This window comes from Lithobates pipiens, unplaced genomic scaffold (genome assembly GCF_037356315.1).
Source record: "Lithobates pipiens isolate NorthernLeopardFrog02 unplaced genomic scaffold, aLitPip1_a1.2 Scaffold_1, whole genome shotgun sequence".
Classification (NCBI taxonomy): Eukaryota; Metazoa; Chordata; class Amphibia; order Anura; family Ranidae; genus Lithobates; species Lithobates pipiens.
Window position 1 is genome coordinate 168,626,199 of NW_027507685.1, and position 27,291 is coordinate 168,653,489.

At 44.9% G+C, this 27,291-nt stretch overlaps 1 protein-coding gene across 6 annotated transcripts in view; it reads right to left on the minus strand.

The window, feature by feature from the left end:
* Window positions 1-27,291, minus strand: part of L1CAM (L1 cell adhesion molecule) — a 671,411-nt gene that overhangs the window by 381,974 nt on the left and 262,146 nt on the right. For all 6 annotated transcript variants that reach the window (XM_077478852.1, XM_077478851.1, XM_077478850.1 and 3 more), the window contains one exon: window positions 15,781-15,892. In XM_077478852.1, the coding sequence (XP_077334978.1) occupies window positions 15,781-15,892 (112 nt within the window). The remainder of the gene's footprint in view (window positions 1-15,780; window positions 15,893-27,291) is intronic.

Genomic DNA, 27,291 nt, shown 5'->3' on the forward strand with positions numbered 1-27,291 from the left:
GGATATGCAGATAAGCGTCCCTTAAGTCCAGGGTAGCCATAAACACCTCCTTTTGGAGGAAATTCTTTATTAAATAAATGGACTCCATCCAAAACTTTTTGTAACGGATGGAGACATTCAGAGGGCAGAGGTTCATGGTCAGTCTGAACTTCCCAGACGGCTTTTTTACTACAAAAATATGAGAGTAAAAACCGTCCCCCTGCTTCTGAATGGGGACTGGTGTCAATACCTCTTGATTCACCATCTCCCCTATTAGTAACAGCAAAGCCCTGGCCTTTTCTGAGTGACTCGGGAGCTTTGTTATGAGAAATTTTGAGGGTGGGCAGCTGTGAAACCTCTTTTTATTATGTTTAGTACAAATTTGTTTGAGGTTATCCTTTTCTACTGTGGAAGAAAGTTTGATAACCTTCCCCCCACAGGGAACCTGACGTCACTGGGGCTTGGGGGTCTGACTGGGGCGGTTAAAAAGTATGCCCCCTTTTCCTTTCCCTTTTTTATCCCGTCCAGTGCTTCTTGGGTTTGAACTCCTTTGTCTTTACGGGTTCCTTTGAGGGACGAAAAAATGTCCTTGGAAAATTTTTCTTTTTTGTGGGAAAGGTTTTCTTTTTATCCGCCGTCCTTTCTAAGGTAGTATCTAATTCAGGCCCAAAGACTAGATCTCCTGTAAAAGGGACACTGCACAGGTGAGTTTTGGACGCTGTGTCTCCTCCCCAAGTTTTCATCCATACTGCTCTCCTAGCTGCAACTGAGAGTGCTGCCGTCTTAGCCGTGAAATTAACGGAATCAGTGGAGGCATCAGAAATGAAACTCGTGGCTTTAAACAGCACAGGAAAGGTTTTTAATAACTCAGCCCTAGGAGTGCCTGCTTTACGATGCTCCTGCAGTTGTGATAACCAAAACTCCAGATTTCTAGCCACACAAGATGTGGCTAGAGCTGGTTTCAAACCTGCCATGGAGGCATCCCAGGTCCTCTTTAGGACTATGTCTGTCCTTCTGTCCATTGGATCCTTTAAATGACCCATGTCCTCGAAGGCTAGGTCAGACTGTTTTGAGACCTTAGATAGAGGAGCGTCTAGTTTAGGATTCTTATTCCAGAACGCCTCTGAGCTCTTATCAAAAGGGAATCTTCTTTTTAGTGAATTGGGAAAGAAGACCTTTTTATCTGGCTCAGACCATTCCTTAAAGTGATTGTAAACCCTTACAAACCACTTTGACCTACAGGTAAGCCTAGATTAAGGCTTACCTGTAGGTCCAAGAAATATCTCCTAAACCTACACAGTTTAGGAGATATTTACAAAAAGACAGGCACGCACTGAGCACGCCGCAGATCACGGCGATATGCCGCTCGTGTCGGCTCCCGTGCGCATGCGTGGGAGTGACGTCATCGCGGCTCCGGCGAATCACAGTGCCATTTCCTGTCCTGCCGTGCTGTCTGCTGGGACACACACGGGTCTCAGAGACAGCGCGGACAATTCCTATTGCACTGCGCGACTCGCGCATGCGCAGTAGGGAACCGGGAAGTGAGGCTGATTCGCTTCACTTCCTGATTCCCTCACCTAGAATGGTGGCGGCAGCAGCCGAGAGCCGAGCGATCGATCGGCCTCAGCATCGCTGGAACCCGGGACAGGTGAGTGTCCATTTATTAAAAGTCAGCAGCTGTAGTATTTATAGCTGCTGGCTTTTAATATTTTTTTTGTAGGTGGAATCCCTCTTTAAGAGTAGTTAGGGGTATCCCGGGATTCCACTTTATGGATTACATACGCATTAACTACCACATATAAAACAAAGGCTCTGTTCACAATTGAGCGTAGCAATTTACTGGTGTTTTTTTTAAATGTTTTTGCAGCTTTTTCAATAGTTTTTAAAGCATTTTAGAACATATTACAAGTGTTTTACAGCATCAAACATCAGCAGTGAGACCCGGAAGTCACTCCGGGATACATGGCACTGGTGAAGATAAAGGAGGAGGACCGCTTCGGGGGCTTTGTTCTCAGGTAAGTTATTCATAATTAGGGGCGGCACAGTGGTGTAGTGGTTAGCACTCTCACCTAGCCTGGAGTTTGCATGTTCTCCCTGTGCCTGCGTGGGTTTCCTCCGGGTACTACGGTTTCCTCCCACACTCCAAAGACATGCAGGTAGGTTAATTGGCTTCTGTCCCAAATTGTCCCTAGTATATGAATGGGAACCTTGGATTGTGGGCTCCTTGAGGGTAGGGACCGATGTGAGTGTGCAATGTACAGGAATAGGGATAATTGTAGACACTCACTCAGGTTGAACTGGATGGACTGGTGTCTTTATTCAACCTTACTATGTAACTATGTATATTATGAGCTAGTATGCTATGCATACTAGCTCAGTATGCCTTTGCCTTGCAGGTTGCATTTTTTTTTTTAAAGTGCCTTTACTTCCTCTTTAAGGACCAGGTCAGAAAGCACCTTATGTATAGGAAAAACTTTTGCTTTCTTTTTCCCCAGAGCCTCATACATTAGATCATGTCTGATTAATTGAGTCTCTTTTTTCATCAGTTTCCAGCGTTGGCGCTCAACAGCTCTTCTACCTCCTCAAGAGATAGCTTATATCTTGCACCCTTGTTAGCTACAGTCTGATCCTCATCCTGGTCTGAATCTACATCAGAGGATTCAGGACTAACGCGGGGCTATGCTCCCTGACTATACGGGGCTCCCCGGAACTGGGTGTTGTAAGGCATGGTGGGGAGGAGATTGCAGTTGCCCTACTGGTGGAAGCAGCTGTACCTACATCCGTAATTAAATCCCAGAGAGATTTAAAAGTTGATGCCATCTCCTCTTTAAAGGAGCCAAGGAACTTAGCCAAGGAGGAGTCTGCCTCTGTTTTAAGAATGCCTGCAATAAACTGTTTGCATAAGGCTTTACCAGAGCCTGAAGACAGTCTATTTCCACAATTAGGGCATTTTTTTGCAGCCTGACTTATCTTCCCTTGGGGCATCCTTAGGCTGAAATAAGAAAAGGCATCCTAATGCCCCGTACACACGACCAGACTTTTCAACATCAAAAGTCTGACGGAATGATTCCGGCAGACTATTCGAACGTGTGTGGGCTGCAGCGGACTTTTGATTTGCAAAAGTCTGACAGACTTTAGAAATGGAACATGTTTCAAATTTTTCCGACAGAACTCCGCCGGACCCAGAAATCCGCTCGTGTGTGTGCTAGTCTGACGGACTAAAACCGACGCTAGGGCAGCTATTGGCTACTGGCTATGAACTTCCTTATTCTAGTCCAGTCATACGTCATCACGTTCGAATCCGTCGGACTTTGGTGTGATTGTGTGTGGCCAAGTCCGTTCATTCGGAAAGTCCATCAGAACTCTGTCAGAACTCCGTCGAAAGTCTGCCGGACTTAAGTCCTGTCGTGTGTACGCGGCATTAGTGTATAAATTAATTCCTGAAGGACTGCCTTTTTGAACTGTTGGCAATGTGTTTCCTGGGTCGATGGGAGGGACTCCATCTCAAGGGCTGTCCTGGAAGACAACTGGGGAAATAACAATAATGGCATAAACAGATGGCAGCTCAACCACCTGTCCCTCATATTTGTTTCCTCATAACTATCGTAACAATTTCTAACACTAAAGAGGATGACTTATTATGTAGAATCAACCGAACATTTATACACAAGGGGAAGGGTGGGGATAAAAGGGAAAACAGGGGGAGAGGGGTCTAGAAGAGAAAAAACAGGGGAGAGATGGTGTACACCTGCCCTAACTCTTCCCTATTCAATAGAAGTGGGATTATATATATATATATATATATATATATGTATATATATATATATATATATATATATATATATATATAATATATATATATATATAGAGTATATACACACAAAACACCTGGCTGACTAGTAGAAATACAACCCCAATTTTGATATATCAAATTGATATTGCCTTGTGGCGCTTAATCAATACAAAACCCCCCTATATACCCTTGCCAAAAAATTATACTTTTCAGTACAGTGAATAAAACGAATCCCATGAATAAGTCCTATGACGAAACATGTCGGGGGCGTGGCTATCTGGCAACTATCTTTGATTGATTCAACACTGCAAACAAGGCGGAAGTGTGTGTGTTCGTAACATGAGGAACAGAACTGGAGAAAGTGTGACGCTGGGCTTGAACTGAAAACCTTGCTGTGGGGTACCATACAGCAGAAGGAGGGGTGAGAGACAGTATTGACACTGCTAATCTGACCAGTATCCACTGTGACCACCAATGCCTTAGAGTGAAGCATGCTGTTGTGAAGGATTGCGGTGATTTTGAAGTGCTTTTTTCCAAGTATTGTACATGTGAGTGCATTATTGAGTGGCTTTTAAAAGTTTGCTATTAAAGATATTTTATAGTGTTGCACTATGGGAGGCCTCCCTTTTTCTTTTTGAGAGATAGCCTCACTGGAGCCTGAAAAGATGAAAAATACTTGCTGAATGCTGAGTGCCAAACATCTATGGTCCTTATTTAAGTGATTCAAAACGCCTGTTGAGCCTGGTACGAGAGTGCTAGGCGCTATAGTTGGTGAGTGCTCCATCAAAGGGGGGGTCACTGTCACAGCTGGTGTGGTGAAGGTTTCATCATCTTGTGGGCACTGATAAGAAATCGCACAGGAGAAGGATTTTTTCTATACCAACATTAGTTTTTTCTTTGGACACTTTTCAGGACTTTTTTTCTGGCTTTTCTAAAAAATACACAAAAATATGTTTTTTTCACATTTTCACTTTGTGATTTAATGATAATTACATTTGTTGTGCTGTTCATTAGCATTTCAAAGGAAGTGTATATATTTTTGTTTTTGCACATTTATAGATGTGTATTTGGATAGACATTTGATTTATTTTATTTTTTTTTATGTATATTCATTTGGTGAATTAGGGTATATTTCATATATACTTTGCAAATAAGTGTAATAAGGCATAGTTGACTCGTTTTATTCACTGTACTGAAAAGTATAATTTTTTGGCAAGGGTATATAGGGGGGTTTTGTATTGATTAAGCGCCACAAGGCAATATCAATTTGATATTTACTTTTCTGATTTATTGAGTGACATATATATAAGTGGCAGCTGGGGGAGGGTGGGCGCTGGCGCAGTGTTGACACACTTAGGTGGTGGAATTTGAGGTGTGTATAGATTTTTGCCCAATTTTAATATGTCTGGTTCTGGCTGATGGGCCGCACCACCACTAACCATAAGAATGTCTAAACTGATTATTAGCATGACCAGTACCTAAACGTGACAGTAGCTGCAATGGGGGTTATTAACTAAAGGAAAATCCACTTTGTCCTGCAAGTGCGCTTGAAAGTAAAGTCACTGTAGATCCGAGAGGGACATGCAAGGAAAATAAAAAACAGCATTTTAGTTGGCATATGATTGGATGATAAAATCAGCAGAGCTTCCACTCATTTCAGATCTACCCCTTAGACTTAGAGCCACTGCACTTCCAAGTGTACTTTCAAGTGCAAAGTGGATCTGCCTTTCGTAAATAACCCCCAATGTCTTATATACGTAACAAACCTAAATTAAGGTACTAATCTCCAGTTCCTCGCTAAACCACTTAAGGTCTGAGCCTCTTTTTGAGATGTGTTGTTTACAAGTTAAAAACATTTTTTTTTGCTATAAAATTACTTAGAACCCCCAAACAATATACTTTTTTTTCTAACACCCTAGAGAATAAAATGGCGGTCGTTGCAATACTTTCTGTCACACTGTATTTGTGCAGCGGTCTTACAAGCACACTATTTTTGGAAAAAATACACTTTTTTTAAATTAAAAAATAAGATAACATTAAAGTTAGCCTGTTTTTTTTTTTTTTTATATGGGGAAAGATAATGTTAAGCTGAGTAAATTGATACCCAACATGTCACGCTTCAAAATTGCGCCCGCTTGTGGAATAGCGACAAACTTTTACCCTTAAAAATCTCCATAGGCGACATTTAAAGAATTCTACAGGTTGGACGTTTTGAGTTACCGAGGAGGTCTAGGGCTAGAATTATTGCTCTTGTTCTACCGATCATGACTATAACTCACATGTGTGGCTTGAATACCGTTTTCATATGCAGGCGCTATTCACGTATGCATAATAGAAAAAAAGCATGACAGGACCTCTTAAATATGAGATCTCGGGTCAAAAAGATCTCAGATCTCATATTCACAATAAAATAAAAAATGTGTGGAAGTGACATTTTGACGTCGCTTCTGCCCTGCAATGTTATGGAGACGGTTGGGGGCCATCTTCCCCTCACTCCTCTCCATACCCAGCAAGGGGTAATATCTGATTGCCTCCGGCGCTGCCGACGGCTTCCATAAGTGGCGGAGGGCACCAGAGCGCAGCGGAAGGGGGGGGTGAATCCACCTCAGAGACCACTCTTATCGGAAAGTGGACTGTCGGCCAAAGAAGAGGATACCGGGGTTGTGACAGCTAGATGCTGCCATAACAACGCCATCCCCACGGCGATCGGATTTGCTACAGAATAAATCGATGTTTAGGTCCAGGTACATGATTTTTGGCCTGGACCTGTTGATCGGTTCTGGCGAATGAAAAGCCTTCTCATCTACAGTGAGTACACCAAGCACTACACCAGGACACATAGGCAAACATTTAACCCTCTGCCCCCCCCCCCCCCCATTAACCATTTCACTCCCTGTCACAATGTTGCCAAGTGCAGTTTTCAGATTTTTCACTGAACACTATATTGATGTACTAAACAGCGTTAGGGTAGTTAGTGGAAGTTAGTGGTAGGCCCAGGTAGGTTTAGGGTACCCCCATATATTTCCCAGTAAAGGTTTAACCCCTTGATCACCCCCAGCCCAGTTAACTCTTTCACTCCTTGTCATAGTTTCACTAGTGTAGTGTACAGATCTATTTTTTTTCTTTCTTATCACTGTATTAGTGTCATGGGTGATGCTAGTTAGAGGCAAGTTTAATCTTGTAAAGCTCCAGGGAACCCGCCTTATATTTCCTAATAAAGGTTTAACTCCTTTATTTATTTATTTAAACCCCGGTTAACCCTTTCATGCCCTGTGTCATTAGTATAGTGTACAGCTCTATTTTCTGATCACTGTATTAGTGTCACAGGTGACATCATTTAGGTGTTAGCATCAGTTAGTGTCAGTGTCAATCCAAGACAGCATCAGATTTTAACCCTTTACTGCCAGTAATATTCACACACACACACACTATATACTGTACCTCAATTACTAGTATAGTGTCTAAATAGATCAATATCTTTGATATGATAAAAACTATACTAGCGTCCCCAATAGTATAGTGTTCCCAAAAATGTGATGTTAGCAGGATCACCCCACACACCTGCCAGGACCTGCATTTAGCCCCTCCACCCAGCCCACCATGTGCTTTTTTACCTGAGTCACACTAGCTGTACCTGTAAATTTATTGGCCAAAATGTCAAATAAAAGGTACATTAGTGAAGAGGCCTACAGGATACTGAGCTTGACAGGTGAGAGTGCAGGGGAAGCCTCACTGTCAGAATCACAATCTGATTTAGGTTTACTATATGAACCTGTAGAGAGCAGTGACACCCTGACAGGTAGTTCTGACAATGGAGTAGAGGTCCCTGCTATGGTCAGGTATACCTGACCCCTTTCTTCTATTGCTGAGGTGCAACAACTGCATGGTTCTTAAATGCAGCAGAGAGCCAGTACTAGTGCCGCTCAACCTTCTGGGTAACTGGCAAGCACCAGTGGCCTAGTACATCCTGGCTGTAGACAAGCCAGCACTGCAGTAACACTTGGTGACGTGGCATGTCCCATAAGTGCAGTTCAAGCTGGTGCAGTGGCTAGCACAAGTAGTGTCCCGCAGCCACCAAGAATTCAAAGACAGACCTGTAAAGCCCATAGTTCCCTTCCTGATGCGCTTGCGAATCCTGATTGGCAGCCCACCACTTCTGCAGCGCCCGTACTTCCCCCATTCACTGGCCAACCCGGAATTCAGATGCAAACAGCAGATTTTACTTCCCTTGACTTTAATGTGCTGTTTTCCCGGAAGATCTGTACAGATCTATTGTGGACTAAAGCAATTTATACGCTGGTCAATTTATCGCCGCAAATCCAAATTTGACCCTTGCCAGAGAATTTGGCTGGCAACCTATAATGGTTCCCAAATTTAAGACCATTCTGGGTCTATCCCTCCTTATGGGCTTAACTAAAAATAGAGTGTTGTGGTCATATTGGTCCACTGACCCAATTCACCATAAGCACGTGTTCTCTGCTGCCATGGCCAGGGCTCAGTATGAGCAAACCTTGCGGTTCATGCATTCCAATGACAATAAACTCTGTCCTTGGGATGACCCCGAATATTGGCGCCACAAAATTTGGCCCTTCATAAACCACTTCAACCAACAATAAAATGTTCTGCCTGCCTTGTATTCAAACAGTTTTTCCCCAGCAAGCGTGCCAGATATGGGGTCAAGATGTATAAACTTTGTGACAGGGCAACAGGCTATACATATAGTTTCCTGGTTTACAAGGGAAAAGATAGGAGCATGGAGCCCCCAACTGCCCAGACTACATAGGGAGCAGCAGCAAGATTGTTGGGGAATTGGTGTCACCTTTGTTTCGAAAAGGGGTACCATTTATACGTGAACAATTATTATACAAGTGTGCCACTTTTTAGACACCTCTTTCAATTACAAATTGGAGCAAGTGGCCCTGTGTGACCTAATCATCGGTGCTTCCCCAAACAGCTTGTAGATACCCAACTTAGACGGGGGGGGGGGGGGGGGGGAGTCTGCTTGAGGTCCAACAAATTGCTTGCAGTTAGATGCTTTCACGCAGACACAGCAGCCCGAATAACTACGGCGACTGGTGTTGGTGGGAAGCCCCTCTGTGTCCACGAATATAACTTTAAAATGGGAGAGGTGGACTTCAACGACCAGATGATGGTGCAGTACATAATTGCCTGTAAGGCCAGACACTTGTACAAAAAAGTGTCTATATAACTATTCCAATTGGCTCTGTTCAACACTTATGTACTATACAAAGTGTATGGACGAACTGGATCCTACCTAAAATTCCAGTAAGAGATCATCACAGCCTGTCATGTACCTGGGTTTCATCGAACCAGGATGTTCCTGGTCCCACAGCTGCAGTCTTAGCTGTTGTGCCACAGAGGAGCTCTGGAGTTATTCTAATGTTCACCCAGGTTGATGCATTGCTTTGGACTCACTAGCCCCATCTGCTGCCAGCTGCGGACAAAGTACAATCAAGCGGCCCTTAAATAGCAGCACTTTCTGTTACTCAGTGTCCTTTTGTTTGGACTTGCTACATGGGTGTATTGATAGCTCTGTGATTTTGACTACTGTGTATTGAACCTCTGCCTGAATTATTGACCATTCTCCAGCCTGATGATTTGGTACTTCACCGCCAGCTTGTGTATGACCTCCGCCTGCCTGACCATTATTTGGATTTTGATTTTGTACCGCTTTGCCTGATCCGTTGCCGACTTGACCTGCCTGACTATGTTTTCGTCTGAATACTCAGCATACAAGCTCCATTTCAGACTCTACCTACCACAGGTACCTAACACAGCCCTTCTGTATCCAGCAGGTGTTATGGGCCAATTTCCCAATCCAAATGCAGCGAGAAATTTGATGCATGGAGCACCACAAAGAAGGGCGCCGTGACAGGTCCCAGGTGAATGTGCGGCGCGAGGGGAAGTGATGTTACCAGCCCGGGCAATGCAGAAGGCAGACTACAAGGGACCCCCTAGCAACAGGTATTTAGAGGTGAGTAAAAAAATTTTTTTTGCCAATTTTTTCTTTTCAATTTTTTTTTTACGAATTTTAAGCAGCTTTTAATTTTTTGGTGGCAACGCCACTTTAATGTCATTTAGAACAATCATATGGTATTCTATAAATATAAATGTAGTAAACATTAGTATAAATGTAAGTAACAAAATAAATCAATATAGATTTCTCACTAGAATCATACTTTCAACAAGAAGCTGCATAAGTCAACATACAATGACTTGATAGTATTGGGGATTTGTACTTCCACGGGTGAGATAATCACTGATGGACATCCGGGGGGAGGATGGAGATGGCTAGACTCTCCTGGAGTAGCAAAGACAGCCAAGGCAGGATCCAAACCATGACGGCCAAGGAACAGGACCACCGTCAGTGGTGGGGCATGAAAGGCAGAGCAACCTCTCCAACTGCAAGAGCACCCAGCTGGTGAGAGTAAAAATTCCTACGGAGTGCGTCTGTCTCCTGGTCTCAGTTGACCTGACAGTTTGATCATCCATGGACCTGGCTGATGTGCTGCTACCCGCAGATGATCCGTTGCAGGGCCTAGTTCGCAGACTGGAGACCCATTTTGAACAGGTTCAGGCCTCATTAGGATCCCTGGTTCAACAACTTCAACCACTATCTGCTGCTGCATCTATCGCACCAGTCGCAGCCACACATTCATTACAACTGCCAGTTCTGGGCCGCTTCTCTGGGGACTCCAAGGCCTGTAGGGGGTTCCTTAGCCAGCGCACAATTCATTTTGAACTCCAGCCCCTAAACTTCCTGTCAGATCGGGCGAAGGTAGCCTATATCATATCCCTCCTGTCCGGCGAGGCATTAGCCTGGGATGCTCCTCTGTGGGAACTGAATGATCCAGTGGTTTCTAGCCTGTCTGATTTCTTGAAACTTTTTCAGAATATCTTCGAGGATCCAGGTCGTTTCTTCTCAGCGGCCAATGCTCTTTTAAGTCTCTGTCAAGAGTCCACTTCTGTGGGACAGTATGCTCTTAAGTTCTGTATCCTCTCAGCTGAATTAAGCTGGAATAATGAGGCCCTAGTTGCAACCTTTTTACATGGCCTCTCTGATAGCGTGAATATTTGCTTTCAGGAGAGGGCCCTATAAAACAGACGCCAGCACTCCACGTTCGATCCGAGGAGCACCCCTTGCCTGCTGAGGAACCTATGCAGCTGGGCTGGACCAAGTTGTCTCCCGAAGAACACGCTAGGCGCAGAACTCTGGGCCTGTGCCTCTATTGTGGGGCTAAAGGTAATTTCTGTGACACTTGTTCTCTTCCTCCGGAAAAACGCTCAGGGATAATACATCTATTAGACCCTGAAATATCACCTTCTCGTCTTCTTTCTGTATTCCTTCATGTCGGCGCTTCCTCTCGTTCGGTCTCGGCACATTTGGATTCTGGAGCCACTGGCAATTTCATGGATTGGGAAACTGCATCTTCCATGAGATTAACCCTTTTTCCCCTTACAATGCCATTGGTGGTCTTGGCAATTAATAGCACTGTTCTCCCAGGGGGCTCTATCCGCTTCCATACCCTTCCTGTTAAGATGTTGATAGGGACACTCCACCAGGTGGATATCCTTCCTTGTCTTACCTAAGGCTTAATTTCCTATCATATTAGGTCTTCCTTGGTTAAGGCTCCTTTCTCCACACGTTGACTGGACTGCTGGACAGATCCTGGCATGGGGTTCCTCCTGTTCCTCTTCCTGTCTAACCAAGGTTACCCCAAAAGAGAAACTCCCTGTTGCCACCTTCCCAGTATCTTCATAGTTTGGAGACCCCTGTGCTAAGAGGACAGGACAACTTCACCGCATCAAAGGGACAATGGACGGGGCCATGTACCGTCAAATCTTGGGTGAGACCCTCCTTCCCTCAGCCAGGGCATTGAAAATGGGTCGTAGATGGGTATTCCAGCATGACAAGGACCAGAGGCAACAAAGGAGTGGCTGAAGAAGAAGCACATTAAGGTCCAGGAGTGGCCTAGCCAATCTCTAGACCTTATTATGTGGAGGGAGCTGAAGGTTTGAGTTACCAAACATCAGCCTCAAAACCTTAATTAATTGGAGAGGATCTGCAAAGTGGAGTGGGGCAAAATCCCTCCTCAGATGTGTGCAAATCTGGTGACCAACTACAAGAAACACCTGCTCTCTGTGATTGCCATCAAGGGTTTTGCCACCAAGTACTATGACATATTTTGCGAAGGTGTCAAATAATAATTTCACTCATTAAAATGCAAATCAAATGATAACTTTTTTGAAATGTGTTTTCCTGGATATTTTTGTTGTTATTGTGTCTCTCACTGTTAAAATAAACTTACTATTAAAATTATAGACTGATGATTCCTACATACAAAATTAGTAGGGGATCAAATACTTTTTTTCCTCACTTTAGGACAGGGATTCTCAAACTACGGTCCTCCAGCTGTTGCGGAACTACGCATCCCATGAGGCATTGTAAAACTCTGACATTCACAGACATGACTAGGCATGATGGGAATTGTAGTTTCTGAACAGATGGAGGGCCATAGTTTGAAGACCCCTGCTTTAGAAGGACCTATATACTTTGGAGGATAACTGATATATTCCTTGAGTGAGGGAGGTCAGAGTTCTCTAAGCACAGCGGTTATAGATCAGCTGTCACAGGCGACACAGAAGTATTGTTTTACACAAAGGTGAACGGAAAAGAGCAATACAAGAGACTTTTATACACAAGAACTTCATTAAAAGAACACAGATTTAACCACTTCCGGACCGCCGCAGGACAATATACGTCCTAACTTTGAAGAGGGATATCTTTGTTATGGCAGCACCTAGCAGCCATAGCCCTGGTATCCTCTTCTCCGGTTTCCAATAATAGTGGTCTCTGTGGTAGATTCGCCGTAATATCACTTTTATTGGCGGCGGGAGAGGGCCCCCCTGCACCACTTAACAGAGCAGTTGGTTGCGGCGGAGGCGAATGGATCCTTCTCCTTCCTTGTATGGAGACGAGTAACGGGAAGATGGCTCATCTCCATACCATATTATAAGTATATTCCGTTTATTTGCACAAATTATGATGGCTAAGGTTGTGTAAAGTGGTTGCTAAGCCACTTGTATACAAATATCACATATCACAAATATCACATCCCCTCTGTACTAGAACAATAAGTTCCCCTATGTCTGTGTTATATCATAAATATGCTAATCTGTACTGATAACACACCGTCTTCCTGCGATCAGTGGACTCGTCTCTCCTCTGCCCGGCTCACAGTTTCAGTGGGTGGTGCCGACAACTGGCACTGACATCAGCCAGGGAGGAGAGAAGAGACAGAGCCAAGGAGTCACATGATCACAGGAAGACGCTGTGTTATCAGTAAAAAAAGGATATTTATGATATAACACAGACGCAGGGGAACTTATTGTTCTAATATAGAGGGGGTGGGGACATTTCAATGTTAAGTATGAGAGCAGCAGGGGGGCACTGACACAGGAGCATTATCAAAATTTTCTTTTTTTTTTTACAAAATCACCATTTTAGTTTCTCAAAAAAAATAAAAAAATGTGTTTTATGTGGATATTAGAATTTACCATTATTTGACTGGTGAATAGAAAAGTGTTTGTTAATCCAACACTTCTGATGTTTTTCTGATATGTGCCTGCTGTACCATGTACTTGCATGAGAAAGTATCCTGTTCCCTTTGCATTGCTTCCTTTATGTGAAATCCCTGTGTTCTTGCCAATCCCTCTGCTTTTCTACTAAAAACTGACTACACTAAGCAGGAGTGCACACTCTGGTTAGTTCTCTAGCTATTCTGGAAATTCAGCCTGCTCTCCTCCAATGATCAGACTTGTTCTGAAATGCCCTTGCTGCACAGACATTTATTCCGGACAGAAAAAGACTGATGAGAGCATTTTCATCGGAAAATGCAACCATGTGTATGCTCCATCGGAATTTAGCTGTCCGAATTTCTGCCAGCCAAAAATCAATAACATGTTCTCAATTTTCCCAACGAAAAAACTTTCTATCGGTAATTCCGATCGTGTGTATGCAATTCCCGACACGGCAAAAATTACGCATGCTCAGATTCAACTACGAGACAGAAGCTATTGGCTACTGGCTATTGAACTTCCTTTTTCTAGTCACGTCATACGTCACCACGTTATAAATGATCGGAATTTGATGTGACCGTGTGTAGGCAAGACAGCTTGAGCCGAATTCCGTCGGAATTCCGTCGGGAAAACCATCAAAGCTTTTTCCGAAGAGAATTCCGATCACGTGTACGCGGCATTAGTGTTTTGCTGCTTCTCCTCGCCCAGCTCTTATGAAGCTGAGAACAGAGGCAAAGTGATCACTTATAGCTATATAACATGTTTTGTCTTTCATTTCTATTTTAAACTAAATGGGTTATTTTACAAGGTGATCGTTTTATAACCACTTTCATTTTAATTTTGGATTCACATTTGCCTATTTGATACTGTTGTAGTACTATAAATAAAGGTTTGGGTTTTTTTATCCCAATTTCAACATACTGCACACAGGACCTTGTTTTTGTATCATTACATGGTACAGAGGTATTTTCCATAGGAAGAGTGTTTTTTTTCCCTGAGATTACATTAGTTACATGGCATTACGTCACTTTAAAGCGGTTGTAAACCCCAGTCATGAAATCTGGACAAAGCACATATAGCTGTAGTGTTTACATGTCTCTCTCAAAAAGCTCTAAGCCCTTGTACACACGGTCAGAGAATCCGTCGGAATGTGTCCTATCGGACCGTGTTGTCGGATAATCCGACGGTGTGTGGTATGCATCGGACTGATTCCATCAGAATATCCGTCGGACCCAATTTTCCAACTTGTTGGAAATATTTTCCGACCAACTGGTTCGATCGGACATACTCCGATCATGTGTAGAGAATTTTGATCGGACCAAGTGCCACGCATGCTCAGATCAAATTCCTACATCAAAGCTATTGGCTACTAGCCTGAACGTAGTCCCATCGTAACGAAATTACGTCATCACGTTCTGAATGATCGGATTTTTCGACAACTTAGGCCGCGTACACACGCGGGGACTGTTCGCTCAACTTTGTCCGCTGAACAGTGTTTCAGCGGACAGTCCGCTCGTGTGTGGGCTTTCAGCGGACAGTTTCAGCGAACAGTCTGCTGAACAAGGTTTTTCGGAATTTCCGAAAAACTGTCCGCTGAAACCTTGTTTCAGCGAACAGTCCCCTCGTGTGTAGGCTTGTTCGTCAAACAAAGTTCCGCGCATGCTCAGAAAGAATTTATACGCCGAAGGTTGCATTGCAGTGTATAGGACGTCGTTTTCTAGTCCCGTCGTACGTGCCGTTCACGTCATCGCGCACGGTTTCAGCAAACTGTTCGTACGCCGTGTGTGGCCATGTCCGTCCATGCTAATTTTGAGCGGACTGTCCGCTGAAACTGTTTGACGAACAAAGTTGAGCGAACAGTCCCCGCGTGTGTACGCGGCCTAAGTCCGACCGTGTGTATGCAACAGATTCGGACAAGATCCGACGGGCAAAATCCGACGGACAAAATCCGACGGATATGGTTGTCGAAATCTCCGACCGTGTGTACAGGGGCTAAGTGTCATTTATCTCTGGTGCTTCATTTCTCTGTTATCAGCATGAGTCCCATCTAACAAGTTTTCCTGACACATGAGATAAGTTTGTGATGGTGAGGGAGATAAGCACACAGCTTCAGAATCTACAGTTGCATGTTCCTTTGCCTATGTGGAGGGGGTGTGTCCCTTTCATCCAGTCAGCTCTCGCACTGTGTATAAGAGCTATAAGTGCAGCTCTCCACCCCCTCATTGTAGAGAATACTGCAGATAAACTAGTAAAACTTATATAGGAGGATTTGTTTCATCTCAGTGTATCACCGGAGTCTTTTCACTTCACTGGGTATTCGTGGGGTTTACAAACACTTTAACTACTTTAAACTTGTGTTGCAATCAGTCTCTGCATCCCGATATTGTAGCAATTATCACTGCACTTACAGTCCTTGGGCTATACACTCTAACTGCAGAGGCATTCCTTTTAGTGCCAAGTAGCGGCTTGTACTGCCTGTAGGTGTCATCATTTTAGGTTTGCGCAACATCACAGAGTTAGCTGCAAGGAAAATAAGAATGGTATTATAAATCAAAAGGAAATCGCACCTTAGAATTCAATATATTATAAATCACCAATAAATTGATTTGCATTTTTTTTAATTAGTCAAGAATGGCAGTTTTACACATTTCTTCATATACTCAAAGGTTGAACAATTAGGGTCCTTGCAAACAGGCAACATCAGTTCAGTCCCATTTTTTACTAAATAAAAACTGATGAATATGGAAAAATAGAAAAAAAAAAAACACATACCAAGTTGTTTTTTTGTTTTGCTTTTTCTGTGGCTATAGATGTATGCCTGTTTATATCAACCCACACATACTGTAGATAAAAAAAATTGTAGTTCTGTTTGGATCCATCTGAAAAACTGACAGATGTATCCAGACTAAACATCCATGTGAAAGGTCATTAGTTTACTTTTTTTAAACTGGGGTTAATGAAGCCACGTGGGCAGGTTCCTGGATATCTGGAACATATTACCTCCCAAAGACAGGTCTGAGAGCCAGCGCTTTAGAGAATAAAATATTTACAACATAAAAGTATTGTCTCAGTGTAAATACCAATCATTGTCATATATACAAAGGAATTTTGACTACCTCATTAACCTACCAGTATGTCTTTGGATAGGGGGAGTAAAATGGAGATTTTTACAAATGGCCACAAAAATATTTCAAGACAACAGTACAGTGGATATTTAGGAAACATAGTTAAACCCGGAATTTTCTTATACAGAAGCATACTAGGCAAGTTAAAAAGCATGTTATTTTAAAATGAAGAACTTTTAAAATGGCTAGATATATATAAAAAAAAAAAAAAAACACGTTAAATCTTCCTAATAATCTATTATCTTGCTGTGATCTGTCCTTTAACAGAAAATACCTGTTGATCCTGCCGTTGATCCCCTTTTTCAGTAATATGTAAGTGCACAGACTATCTCCTGCTCGCTTTTAGACGATCCCTCAGAACCCTATCCGACCCCCACCTAACAACTGTACATTTACTTTCACCATCAGATCACCGCCCACAGCTATTACCTTTTGTATCACTTGACCCTTCCTCCTAGATTGCATGTTCTTACGAGCAGGGCTCATTGATTCCCCCTGTATTAAACTGTATTGTAACTATACTGTCTGCCCTCATGTTGTAAAGCGCTGCGCAAACTATTGGCACTATATAAATCCTGTATAGTAATAATAAGAATAAAGATAGAGTGGAAGTTTGCTTTAAAACAGTGCAGAAATATGAAGAAGAGAAGTAGCAGAGATTGTGGGAGTATCCATAGTAAGGCTATTGAAAAAAATTGTAGCATTGGTGCATCGCGATTCAACCATACACGATGCAGCATCGATGTACGCCTGGAAAAATTGATGTTTGGATGATGTCCTCGTGCCGCGCTATGTCTCTGAGACTGAATTGGCTGCGGAGAGCCACTGTGAAATATGGTAAAGGAGGCTTTTTTTTTTAAACAGAGACAGGAGCACCTGGTATTAGGGAACCAGCAGGATTATAATAGGATTTTTCCTACAGCTTACCTGCAAAAGCCTTTTATTGGAGTACATCACAGGACACAGGCAAGCCATTACTATCTGTGTTATATGCCACCTGGACACTGGCAGATCAATCAAACAAGAAGTCCTTCCCTATATAACCCCTCCTACACAAGAAGCACCTCAGTTTTGTAGCAAGCAATAAACTTCCCAGACAAGAGGGGAGGGACCTCTGTGTCCTGTGATGTACTCCAACAAAAGGATTTTACAGGTAAGCTGTAGAAAAAAAATACTATTTTCTTTATCATACATCACGGGACACAGAGTAGCCATTACTATCTGGGACGTCCCAACGCAATGCTCTTGAGGGTAGGGAGACACCATTGCAGAAACTGCCACTATTACTGTTTGTAATATGCTGAGGCCAAAGGCAGTAACCCCCATGTTCTTGACACCTGGTAAAAACTCTGTGGATGTATAAACCCAACACCAAACAGTGGTCTTGCACATGTGGGCCACTGACACCTGATGGCGGATGGCCCAAGATACTATCCAAAACCTGGTAGACAATCTCTCACCAGAAAAAGAAAATGGTAGATCCACTGCTAAATATTCGACCTGGATGTCGCCTGCCCTTCCTGGGCTCTTCTGGCAGCACAAATCAGGATTCCTGACCTGTGCCGACAACTCAAGTAGATCTTGAGTGCCTGAACTACCTCTAGAGTATTTAGCGCTCTTTCTCCTGCCGACTGTGGATTAGGAGAAAAATAAAAGGGAAGATACTGTCCTGATTAAAGTGAAAACTAGAAACCACTCTAGGCAATAAAGATGGATGAGGATGTAACCTCACCCTATCCCGATGTGAGACCAAGAACGCCTCCTTGCATGAAAGAGCTGCCCACTCTGGCACTCTACTACGTGAAGTCAGCCTACCTGACAGGGCCTCCTTCAGCGGCACCCCTGGTCCCTCCTTCAGCCCCACCCCTGGCTCTGCCCGTGGCCCCTCCCCAGACCCCGCCTTGAAACTGTCTCTGCAGCACATTACGGAATTGGCGGCATGGGTGACACTGTCGCTGCAGGCAGCACATGCAGTATGGCCCATAACGCATGTGCTACCTGCAGACAGTGTCACCCATGCCACCAATGCCATATTATGCTGCAGACAGTGCCACCCATTACACTAATGCCATAACGCATGTGCTGCCTGCCGACAGTGCCACCCATGCCATATTGTGCTGCAGACAGTGCCACCCATGCCGCCAATGGCATAATGCCATTGTCAGCATGGGTGGCACTGTCTCAGCAGGCAAAACATGCATTATGGCAATAGCGTCATGGGTAGAACTGTCTGCAGCACATTACGGCACTGTCTGCAGGCAGCACATGCGTTATGGCCCATACTACATGTGCTGCCTGCAGAGACAGTGCCATCCATGCCACCAATGTTGTAATGTATAGATGCTGCTGCAGTAGTAGTAGATCTTGAATCCCCCCCCCCAAGCAAGCACACACCTGTTAGACGGGTCCCAGGAGTCACTTTCTCCCTGATCCTGCTGCCTGGACTGGAGTGTCCACAAACTATCTGATTCAGATGCCAGCTTCTTCTTTTTTTTTTTCTCCCGCCGGCGCCGCCACTCCCCTCACTGCTTCTACTCTCAGGCAGAGTGAGGAACAGAGCAGAGGGGAAGGGACGCCAGGGAAGACACTACAGAGTACGCGCTGGCCGGGACTTGAGCCAGCATGAGGAGTGGGCGCGGAAGAGACATTCTGACATTCTTCCACGCCCAAAATAGAAGAAATAGTCCCTCTCCTTGCCGCCACCTACATCGTAAAAAAAAATAAAAAATTAAAAAGTACGGGGGGGGGGGGGGTGGACTGTTGGGGGTGGTGTGTGTGAAGCAGTCGTGATAGGTGGCCGGGGGGGGGGGGGGACGATGTTGGGTCATGGTGGCTGGAAGAGTTTTTTTTTTTACATTACGTTAATTAGTTTTCTGTTAAGGTTGCCCGGGCCCCCTTACTGGTCGGGCCCGGTACAACAGGGCCAGTTGTAATGGCCTATCAGTGGCCCTGCCAGCGCATCTGCCCCTATTGCAGGTGGTTCATTCATCCCGAACACAACCTGTTCCCACTTGTTGTAGAACTTGGAATCTAGTAGATCCACCTGCAAAGTTCCGCCTGCTATTATTCTATACCTGGAATATGTACTAGTGATAGAGACAGCACTTGTTGTACTGTCTTAGACAGAATTTGTACTTTACTGGCTTGTTAGGGTCTCAAGAAATGAGAGAGAGAGATGAGGCCTTCAGTACATCAGGTGTGATAATTTTTCAATGATTTGTAGACTCTATAACTTTCACGGAGACCAAATAATATCCACTAATTTGGGTTATTTTTACTAAAGATATGTAGCAGTATACATTTTGGCCCAAATTTATAAAGAAAAATTACTTATTTGCAAAATTTTACAATAGAAACTAAACAAAGTGTTTTTTTTTCAAAAATTTCTCTCTTTTTTTGCTTATATTGCAAAAATAAAAAACCCAGCGGTGATTAAATACCACCCAAAGAAAGAAAAAAATGATACAAATTTTGTTTGGGTACAGTGCAGCATGACTGAGTAATTGTCATTCAAAGTGTGAGAGTGCTGAAAGCTAAAAATTGGTCTGGGAAGGAAGGGTGTATAAAAGCCATGTATTGAATTGGTTAACATCCACCAGCTCCATGATGTCATCATGGAAGAGTGGAGGAGGATTTCAGTGGCAACCTGTGAAGCTCTGGTGAACCTGATGCTCAAGAGGGTTAAGGCAGTGCTGAAAAATAATGGTGGCCACACAAAATATTGGCACTTTGGGCCCAATTTGGACATTTCCACTTAAGGGTTTACTCACTTTTGTTGCCAGCGGTTTAGACATTAATGGCTGTGTGTGTTCAGTTATTTTGAGGAGACCGCAAATTTACACTGTTATGCAAGCTAAACACTCACTATGTTACATTGTAGCAAAGTGGCATACTTTCAGTGTTTTCTCATTGGAAGATATACTGTATATGTGGAATTGCACCCCAAAATATATTCTGCTGCTTCTCCTGAGTACGGGGATACCACATATGTGGGACTTTTTGGGAGCCTAGCCACGTACGGCACCCCGAAAACCAATCACTGACTTCAGGATTTCTAAGGGTGCAAATTTTTGATTTCACTCCTCACTACCTATCACAGTTTCGAAGGCCATAAAATGCCAAAATAGCACAAAACCCCCCCAAATGACCCAATTTTGGAAAGTAGACACCCCAAGCTATGAAAGTCCATGAAATATTTTATATTTTGCCACAAGTTGCGGGAATATTACAAACTTTTTTTTTTTTTTTTTGCACAAAGTTGTCACTAAATGGTATATTGCTCACACATGCCATGGGCATAAGTGAAATGACACCCCAAAATAAATTCTGCTGCTTCTCCCGAGTACGGGGATACCACATGTGGGGGACTTTTTGGGAGCCTAGCCACGTACGTGAACCCCGAAAACCAAGCACCGCCTTCAGGCTTTAAATATAAAACGCTACCAAAAAAAACTGTTAGCGATCGCAGGGATCAGGCCTGACTGCAAATGCTGCAGTTATGTGTTTAGTGTTTTGTAAGTGACAGTGATCGATCGATACTGCACTTGGGTGGGCTGGGCGGAGGGGCAAAACGCAGGTGCTAGCAGGTATCTGGGCTGATCCCGCTAACAATGCGTTTTTTTGGAACCCTAAACTGCTGGGGGCGCTAGTATAGATCTGATCAGATCAGATATTGATCTGTTCAGATACTATACAACTACGGGAGGTGTATGCTTTGCGCGTGGGTGTTAGCGGTACTGGCACTAACCTAGCGCTGCCTGGGGCGACGCAGACCCTGACCCTTAAACCTAATTGATATCACCCGCCGAGTGATCAGGGGGTTAAACCTTTATTGGGTAATAAATGGTGGGTGCCCTGATGCTATAAAAAGCAAACTAACCAGAGTCACCCGTAACACTTATACGATGATCCCTGGTGAAAGGGTTAACTAGGGGCAATCAGGGGGTTAAAATCTTTATTAGGTAGTATATGGGGGTCCCTGACGCTATATAAAAACCTGACGGGGAACCTAAATAACTAACTGGCTAACCAGCATCACCAGTGACACTTATGCGGTGATCGCTGGTGAAAGGGTTAACTCTAGGGGCAATCAGGGGGGGCGATAGGGGGGTGATTTGTGTGCCTATGTGTACCTATGTGTCAGTGTAGTGTTGGTGCACTTACTATCTCTGCTCTCCTCGCAGTCCGGTCAAAAAGACCGCCCCGAGGAGAGTGACATCACTTCCTCACTGCCTGTGTTTACACTACACAGGCAGGGGAAGCTTCTCATTCGCCAGGAGCGATCGAGAGGGGATGGCCAGAAACCAACGGCCATCCCCTCAACCCCCATTGCTCCTGAAGCAAAACAGACTGCCGCAGCCAGCGGGAGGGGGTCCGATCGGACCCCCCACCCGCTGGAAGGCAAGCACGTACGGGTACGTGCTTGTGCCCGTACATGCCATTCTGCCGACGTATTTTTACATGCGGCGGTCCTTAAGTGGTTAAGGGGAACCCCGCACCCAAATTTAAAAAAGGAAAGGCGTGGGGCCCCCAGGCCTTATATACTCTGAACAGCAGTATACAGGCGGTGCAAACAAGACAGTGACTGTAGGTTTGTTAAGTAGAATTTGTTTGTAATTTTGAACTGGTACATTGTTAAAGTGTAGCTCCAGTCAAAAAATCTATTTTTAAGCTTTTTGGAAAACATAGGGAAGGGTTATCACCCCTGTAACATTTTTTTTTCTGTACACCTCTTCAGAAGATTTCACCTCAATTTCTGTCCCAATGACAATTTTTTTTGAAAATTTGGGGTTTATAGTGAAACTAGGATTGGTGATAAAGCATCTCTTACAGGAGAGAATTTCACTTTCTAGGGGTAGATTTCATCTCACTTCCTGTTGTCTCCTTCTGTTTGCAAGTAGGAGACGTTTGTAAGTTGGATGTTTGAAAGTAGGGGCCTGCCCTATATGCTCTGCAGAAATTTGGGCCTAAGGTGTTGGTGTTGCCACAACACTGTAAGCCCTCACAGTTACTCTTGGTGGGCATTGGAACACCCTGCTGTGAACTGTTATATCAAGAATTGTAATTATATGCCATCGTTGAACAGTTGTAGAAAAATTGGACCTTTAGTGGTGGTGGTGGTGATGGTGCTGGTGCCACAACACTGTAAGTCCTCACAGTTTCTCTTGGTGGGCGCTGGAACGGGCCCTGCTGTGAAACATTGTATCAAGAATTGTAATTACATGCACCTGTTAAACAGGGGCAAAAAATGTGGGCCTTTGGTGGTGGTGGTGGTATTGCCACAACACTGTAAGCCCTCACAGTTACTCTTGGTGGGCGCAGGAATTGGCCCTGCTGTGAAATATTAGCTTTAAGAATTGTAATTACATGTCCCTGTTGAACAGGGGCAGAAAAAATAGGATTTTTTGTATTCACCGCAAAATCCTTTTCTCTGTAATTCTGTCTGACACAGCTCCTCTCTTAGCCCTTGTACACATGGTGGGACATTCTGACAACCATATCCTTTGGATTTTGTCCGAAGGATTTTGTCCGAAACTGTTGCATACACACGGTCGGACAAAGTTGTCGAAAAATCCGATCGTTCAGAACGTGGTGACGTTATTTCGTTACGACGGGACTACGTTCAGGCTAGTAGCCAATAGCTTTGGTCTAGGAATTTCATCTGAGCATGCGTGGCACTTTGTCCGATCTGAATTCTCTACAAACGATCAGACAAAGTCCGATCGGATCATGTTGTCAGAAAATTGTATAGCCCTGCTCTAAAACTTTGTTGGTCGGATATTCCGACGGAAACAGTCCGATGGAGCCCACACATGGTTGGATTATCCGACAACACGGTTCGATCGGACATCTTCCGTTGGAATGTCCAACCGTGTGTACAAGGGCTTAAACGATTGGGTTGTTACGCCACCTTCAGGAGAGGACTAGGCATGACATGTTAATATGTAATAGTAAAAACTAGAACTTTCTAGTTCCGCCCTTTCTAGTTTCCCCTTTCTAGCCTGCCTTGCAGCTTCAGTACGTCAACAAGCAGTATAATGTAGAGAAAAATAGGAGGGGCGGGTGCTGTGTCAGTCGATGAATTACAGAGAAAAGGATTTTACGGTGAGTACAAAAAATCCTATTTTATATTCACCGACTGACACAGCTCCTTTCTTAGACCATTGGGACATCCCCAAGCAGTGCCAAAACGAGGGGTGGGAAAACAGCATAAAACTTGACCCACCGTGGCATGTAGGAACTAGTATAAACTTTACCCACAAAAAGACAGTGTGTGGGAATAACTAAAACTTTTTTACCCACAAAAAAACAGGATGCTCCTCAACAGAGAGGCACAAACTTCAAACCGCATCAGAACTGCGGTAACAAATGCAACAGTGCATTTACAGTGCATTTACAAGTACTGCATTTTTACCAAAAAACAGGAAAAAAAATGATGTGCAATTGCAATTATACAGCCGCCTGCATAACTTGCCGCCAAAACAGGCATCAGCTGATGCACTGACATCTACCTTGTAGAATTTTGTAAAAGTGTGAACAGACGACCAAGTTGCCGCTTTACACACTTGAGCGACAGACGCTTGATGTCGGAAGGCCCAAGATATTCTGATTGCCCTTGTGGAGTGGGCCGTGAGCGGAAAGGGGGGCACCTGCTCCTTCAAGGCTTAGGACTGTACTACAATCTGTCTGATCCACCTGGAAATGGTGGCCGACGAGACCGCTATTGCCTTTTTTCGGACCAGCCACCGAAACAAACAAGGAGTCTGACTTCCGAAAGGGAGTCGTAGCAGACAAATTCACCCTCAGAGCCTGAGTGAAGGGCCACCTCCTTAGGATGTGGCGGTTTCGGACACAGAGATGGTAACACAATGTCTTCATTGATGTGGAAACCACCTTTGGCAGAAAAGAAGGTTGCGGACGCAACACCACCTTATCCTTGTGGATAAGCAGATAGGGCGACTTGCAAGATAAGGCCGCCAGTTCCGAAACCCTCCTAGCCGAAGTAATGGCCACTAGAAAGACCACTTTCTGGGAAAGAGTCAATAGAGGGATCTCTCTGATATTTTCAAATGGCAGTTTTTGAAGCGCCAATAACACAAGGTTCAGATCCCAGGGGGGTAACGGTGGACGCACCGGAGGAACTACATGCCGGACCCCTTGAACAAAAGTGCTCACTAGAGAGTGAGATGCCAGGGGTCGCTGAAAAAAAACAGCCAAAAGCTGATATTTGTCCTTTAATGGTGCTTAAAGCCAATTTCTGGTCTACTACTTGCTGTAAAAACAGCAGGATGCTGGATATAGAAAAGGAGCATGGATGTCATCCTTTCTCCTCACACATGGAGATGTAGGCCTTCCAGGTAAGATGATATATCTTCAGAGAAGAAGATTTCCGTGGTCTCAGCATAACTGGAATCACTGAGTGCGAAAGACCCTGGTTCCTCAACACCTGGCTCTCAATAGCCATGGCGTTAAAACCAGTGATGGTAAAGCAGGATGGAGATTCAGAGCTTGAGACAGAAGGTCCTCTAGTAACGGAAGTCGCCAAGGGGCGTCCGCCACCAGGTGCACTAGGTCTGCGTACCAAGGACGCTGAGGCCAATCCGGGGCAATCAGTATTACTGAGATCTCCTCGGCCTCCACTCTGCGGAGCAGACGTGGCAACAGTTTCAGCGGAGGAAAAGCATAGATGAATGAATGAATGAATGAAATACTTATATAGCGCACAATGCGAACTGAATCGCCTCTAGGCGCTCTAGATTAGCTGGTACTGATCCCACGGAGCCACCAGCGCGTCTGACGCGTCTGCCCAATGATCTCTTGTCCTGGACACGAATCTCGGCACCTTCCGATTGAGACGGGAGGCCAGAAGATCCACCTCTGGGGTGTCCCATCGCAGGCACAGTAGCCTGAACACCTCCGGATGAAACGCCCATTCTCCTGGGTCCAGCATCTGGAGACCTAGGTAGTCTGCCTGCCAGTTCTCCACTTCTGGGATGTAAATGGCTGACAGGGCCAGTACATGTTGCTCTGCCCACTGAAGGATGTGAGCGACCTTCATTGCAGCGGCCGAGCTCCTTGCTCCTCCTTGGTGATTGATGTATGCCACCGCCCTGGCATTGTCTGACTGGATCCTGATCGGACGCCCTCAAAGTCTTATTGACCATGTGGAGAGGCATAGCCTGATCGCTCTCGGCTCAAGCAGATTGATCGGCAACTTGGATTCCTCCACCAATCAGAGGCCTTGGGTCGACTGAACTCCCATTACTCCACCCCAGCCGGTTAGGCTGGCGTCCGTTGTGATCACTGTCCATTTCAGAGGTAGGAACGACTTCCCGGACCGAAGTGCTGGGGACCTCAGCCACCAGACTAGGGAATCTCTGACTAACTCGCTCACCTGAATCTGCCGATCCAGGGACAACGGAGAATTGTCCCATTTTGTCAAAATCTCCTTCTGCAGGACTCTGGTGTGAAACTGGGCATACGGTACTGCTTCGAAGGAGGCCACCATGAGCCCCATAACTCGCATGAATAACACTTGCAGAAGTGTAGCGACGACCACTTGCAGTTCATCAACAGTTTTACCTCGGCTCTGAGAGTCTACAGCTTGTCTAAAGGGAGAAACACTCTCGCTTCCATGGAGTCCAGCAGTAACCCCAAACGCTGATTCGGTACGATCACCGACTTTTTTAGGTTCAACAGCCACCAAATTCCTGCAGAGTCTGCATGGTGATTGCCACATCCTCCTCTAATTCTGAGGCGGAAGATGCTCTCAGGAGGAGATTGTCTAGGTATCCCACGATCACGATCCCGCGTTGCCCCAACAACACCAAAACAGGAGCCAATACCTTGGTAAAGAGTCGGGGGGCTGATGTCAAACCAAAAGGGAGAGCCACAAACTGGTAGTGGGCTTCCCTGACTGCAAATCGCAGAAACCTCTGATGCCAAAGGCATATGGGTATGTGCAGGTACACATCCTGGATGTCTAAGGACGCCAGGGAGCCCCCTTGATGGAGTGCAGCGAATACTGAGCAAACTGATTCCATTCTGAACCTCTGTACTTTTACAAAGAAATTGAGGGCTTTCAGGTCCAAGATTGGATGTACCCCTTCCTTTTTGGGGAATGCAAACAGGTTTGAGTAAAATCCCTGGAAACGTTCCGATTCCGGAACAGGTACTATCACCCCACGACTCAGCAGGTCCCTTACCGCCCCCATTAGGGCCTCCCGGCGAGCCGGGAGTACGGGTATGCTGGAGGGGAGGAATCTGTTTTGCGGCCAAGAGAGGAACTCTATCTTGTAGCCTGAGGAAATCAGATCGCAGACCCATTGGTCGGACAGCCGAGAGGCCCACTGACACTGACTGAAAACTGTTTGTGAGCAGAGAATGAGGGCCCTTGCCTACAGGGTGGCTCCTTAGCCTTCCTGGCCTGTGGGAGTAGCGTACTGTTACCACCTGTGGCATTTTTAATAATGTCATCCAATGAGGCTCCAAAGAGCCGGTCGCTAAGGAAGGGAAGATCCGTCAGGGCTTTTTTGGATGCCTGGTCAGCAGACCAGAATTTTAGCCAAATCAGGCGCCTTAGCATCACTGCTGAGACTGAAGCCCTGGATAACAGAGGAAGGGTATGTAGGGCTGCGTCACAAATGTACTTCAGGCCTTGCACTCGTTGGTGTGCTAGTTCCACGCAGACAGGAGAAGCCTGTTGCTCTCCCAATTTGCTGCGCAAAAGTTTTGCCGACTCGGTTAGTGTCTGAGACACAAGTGCGGATGCCAGTAGTGGTCGCATGGTTGACC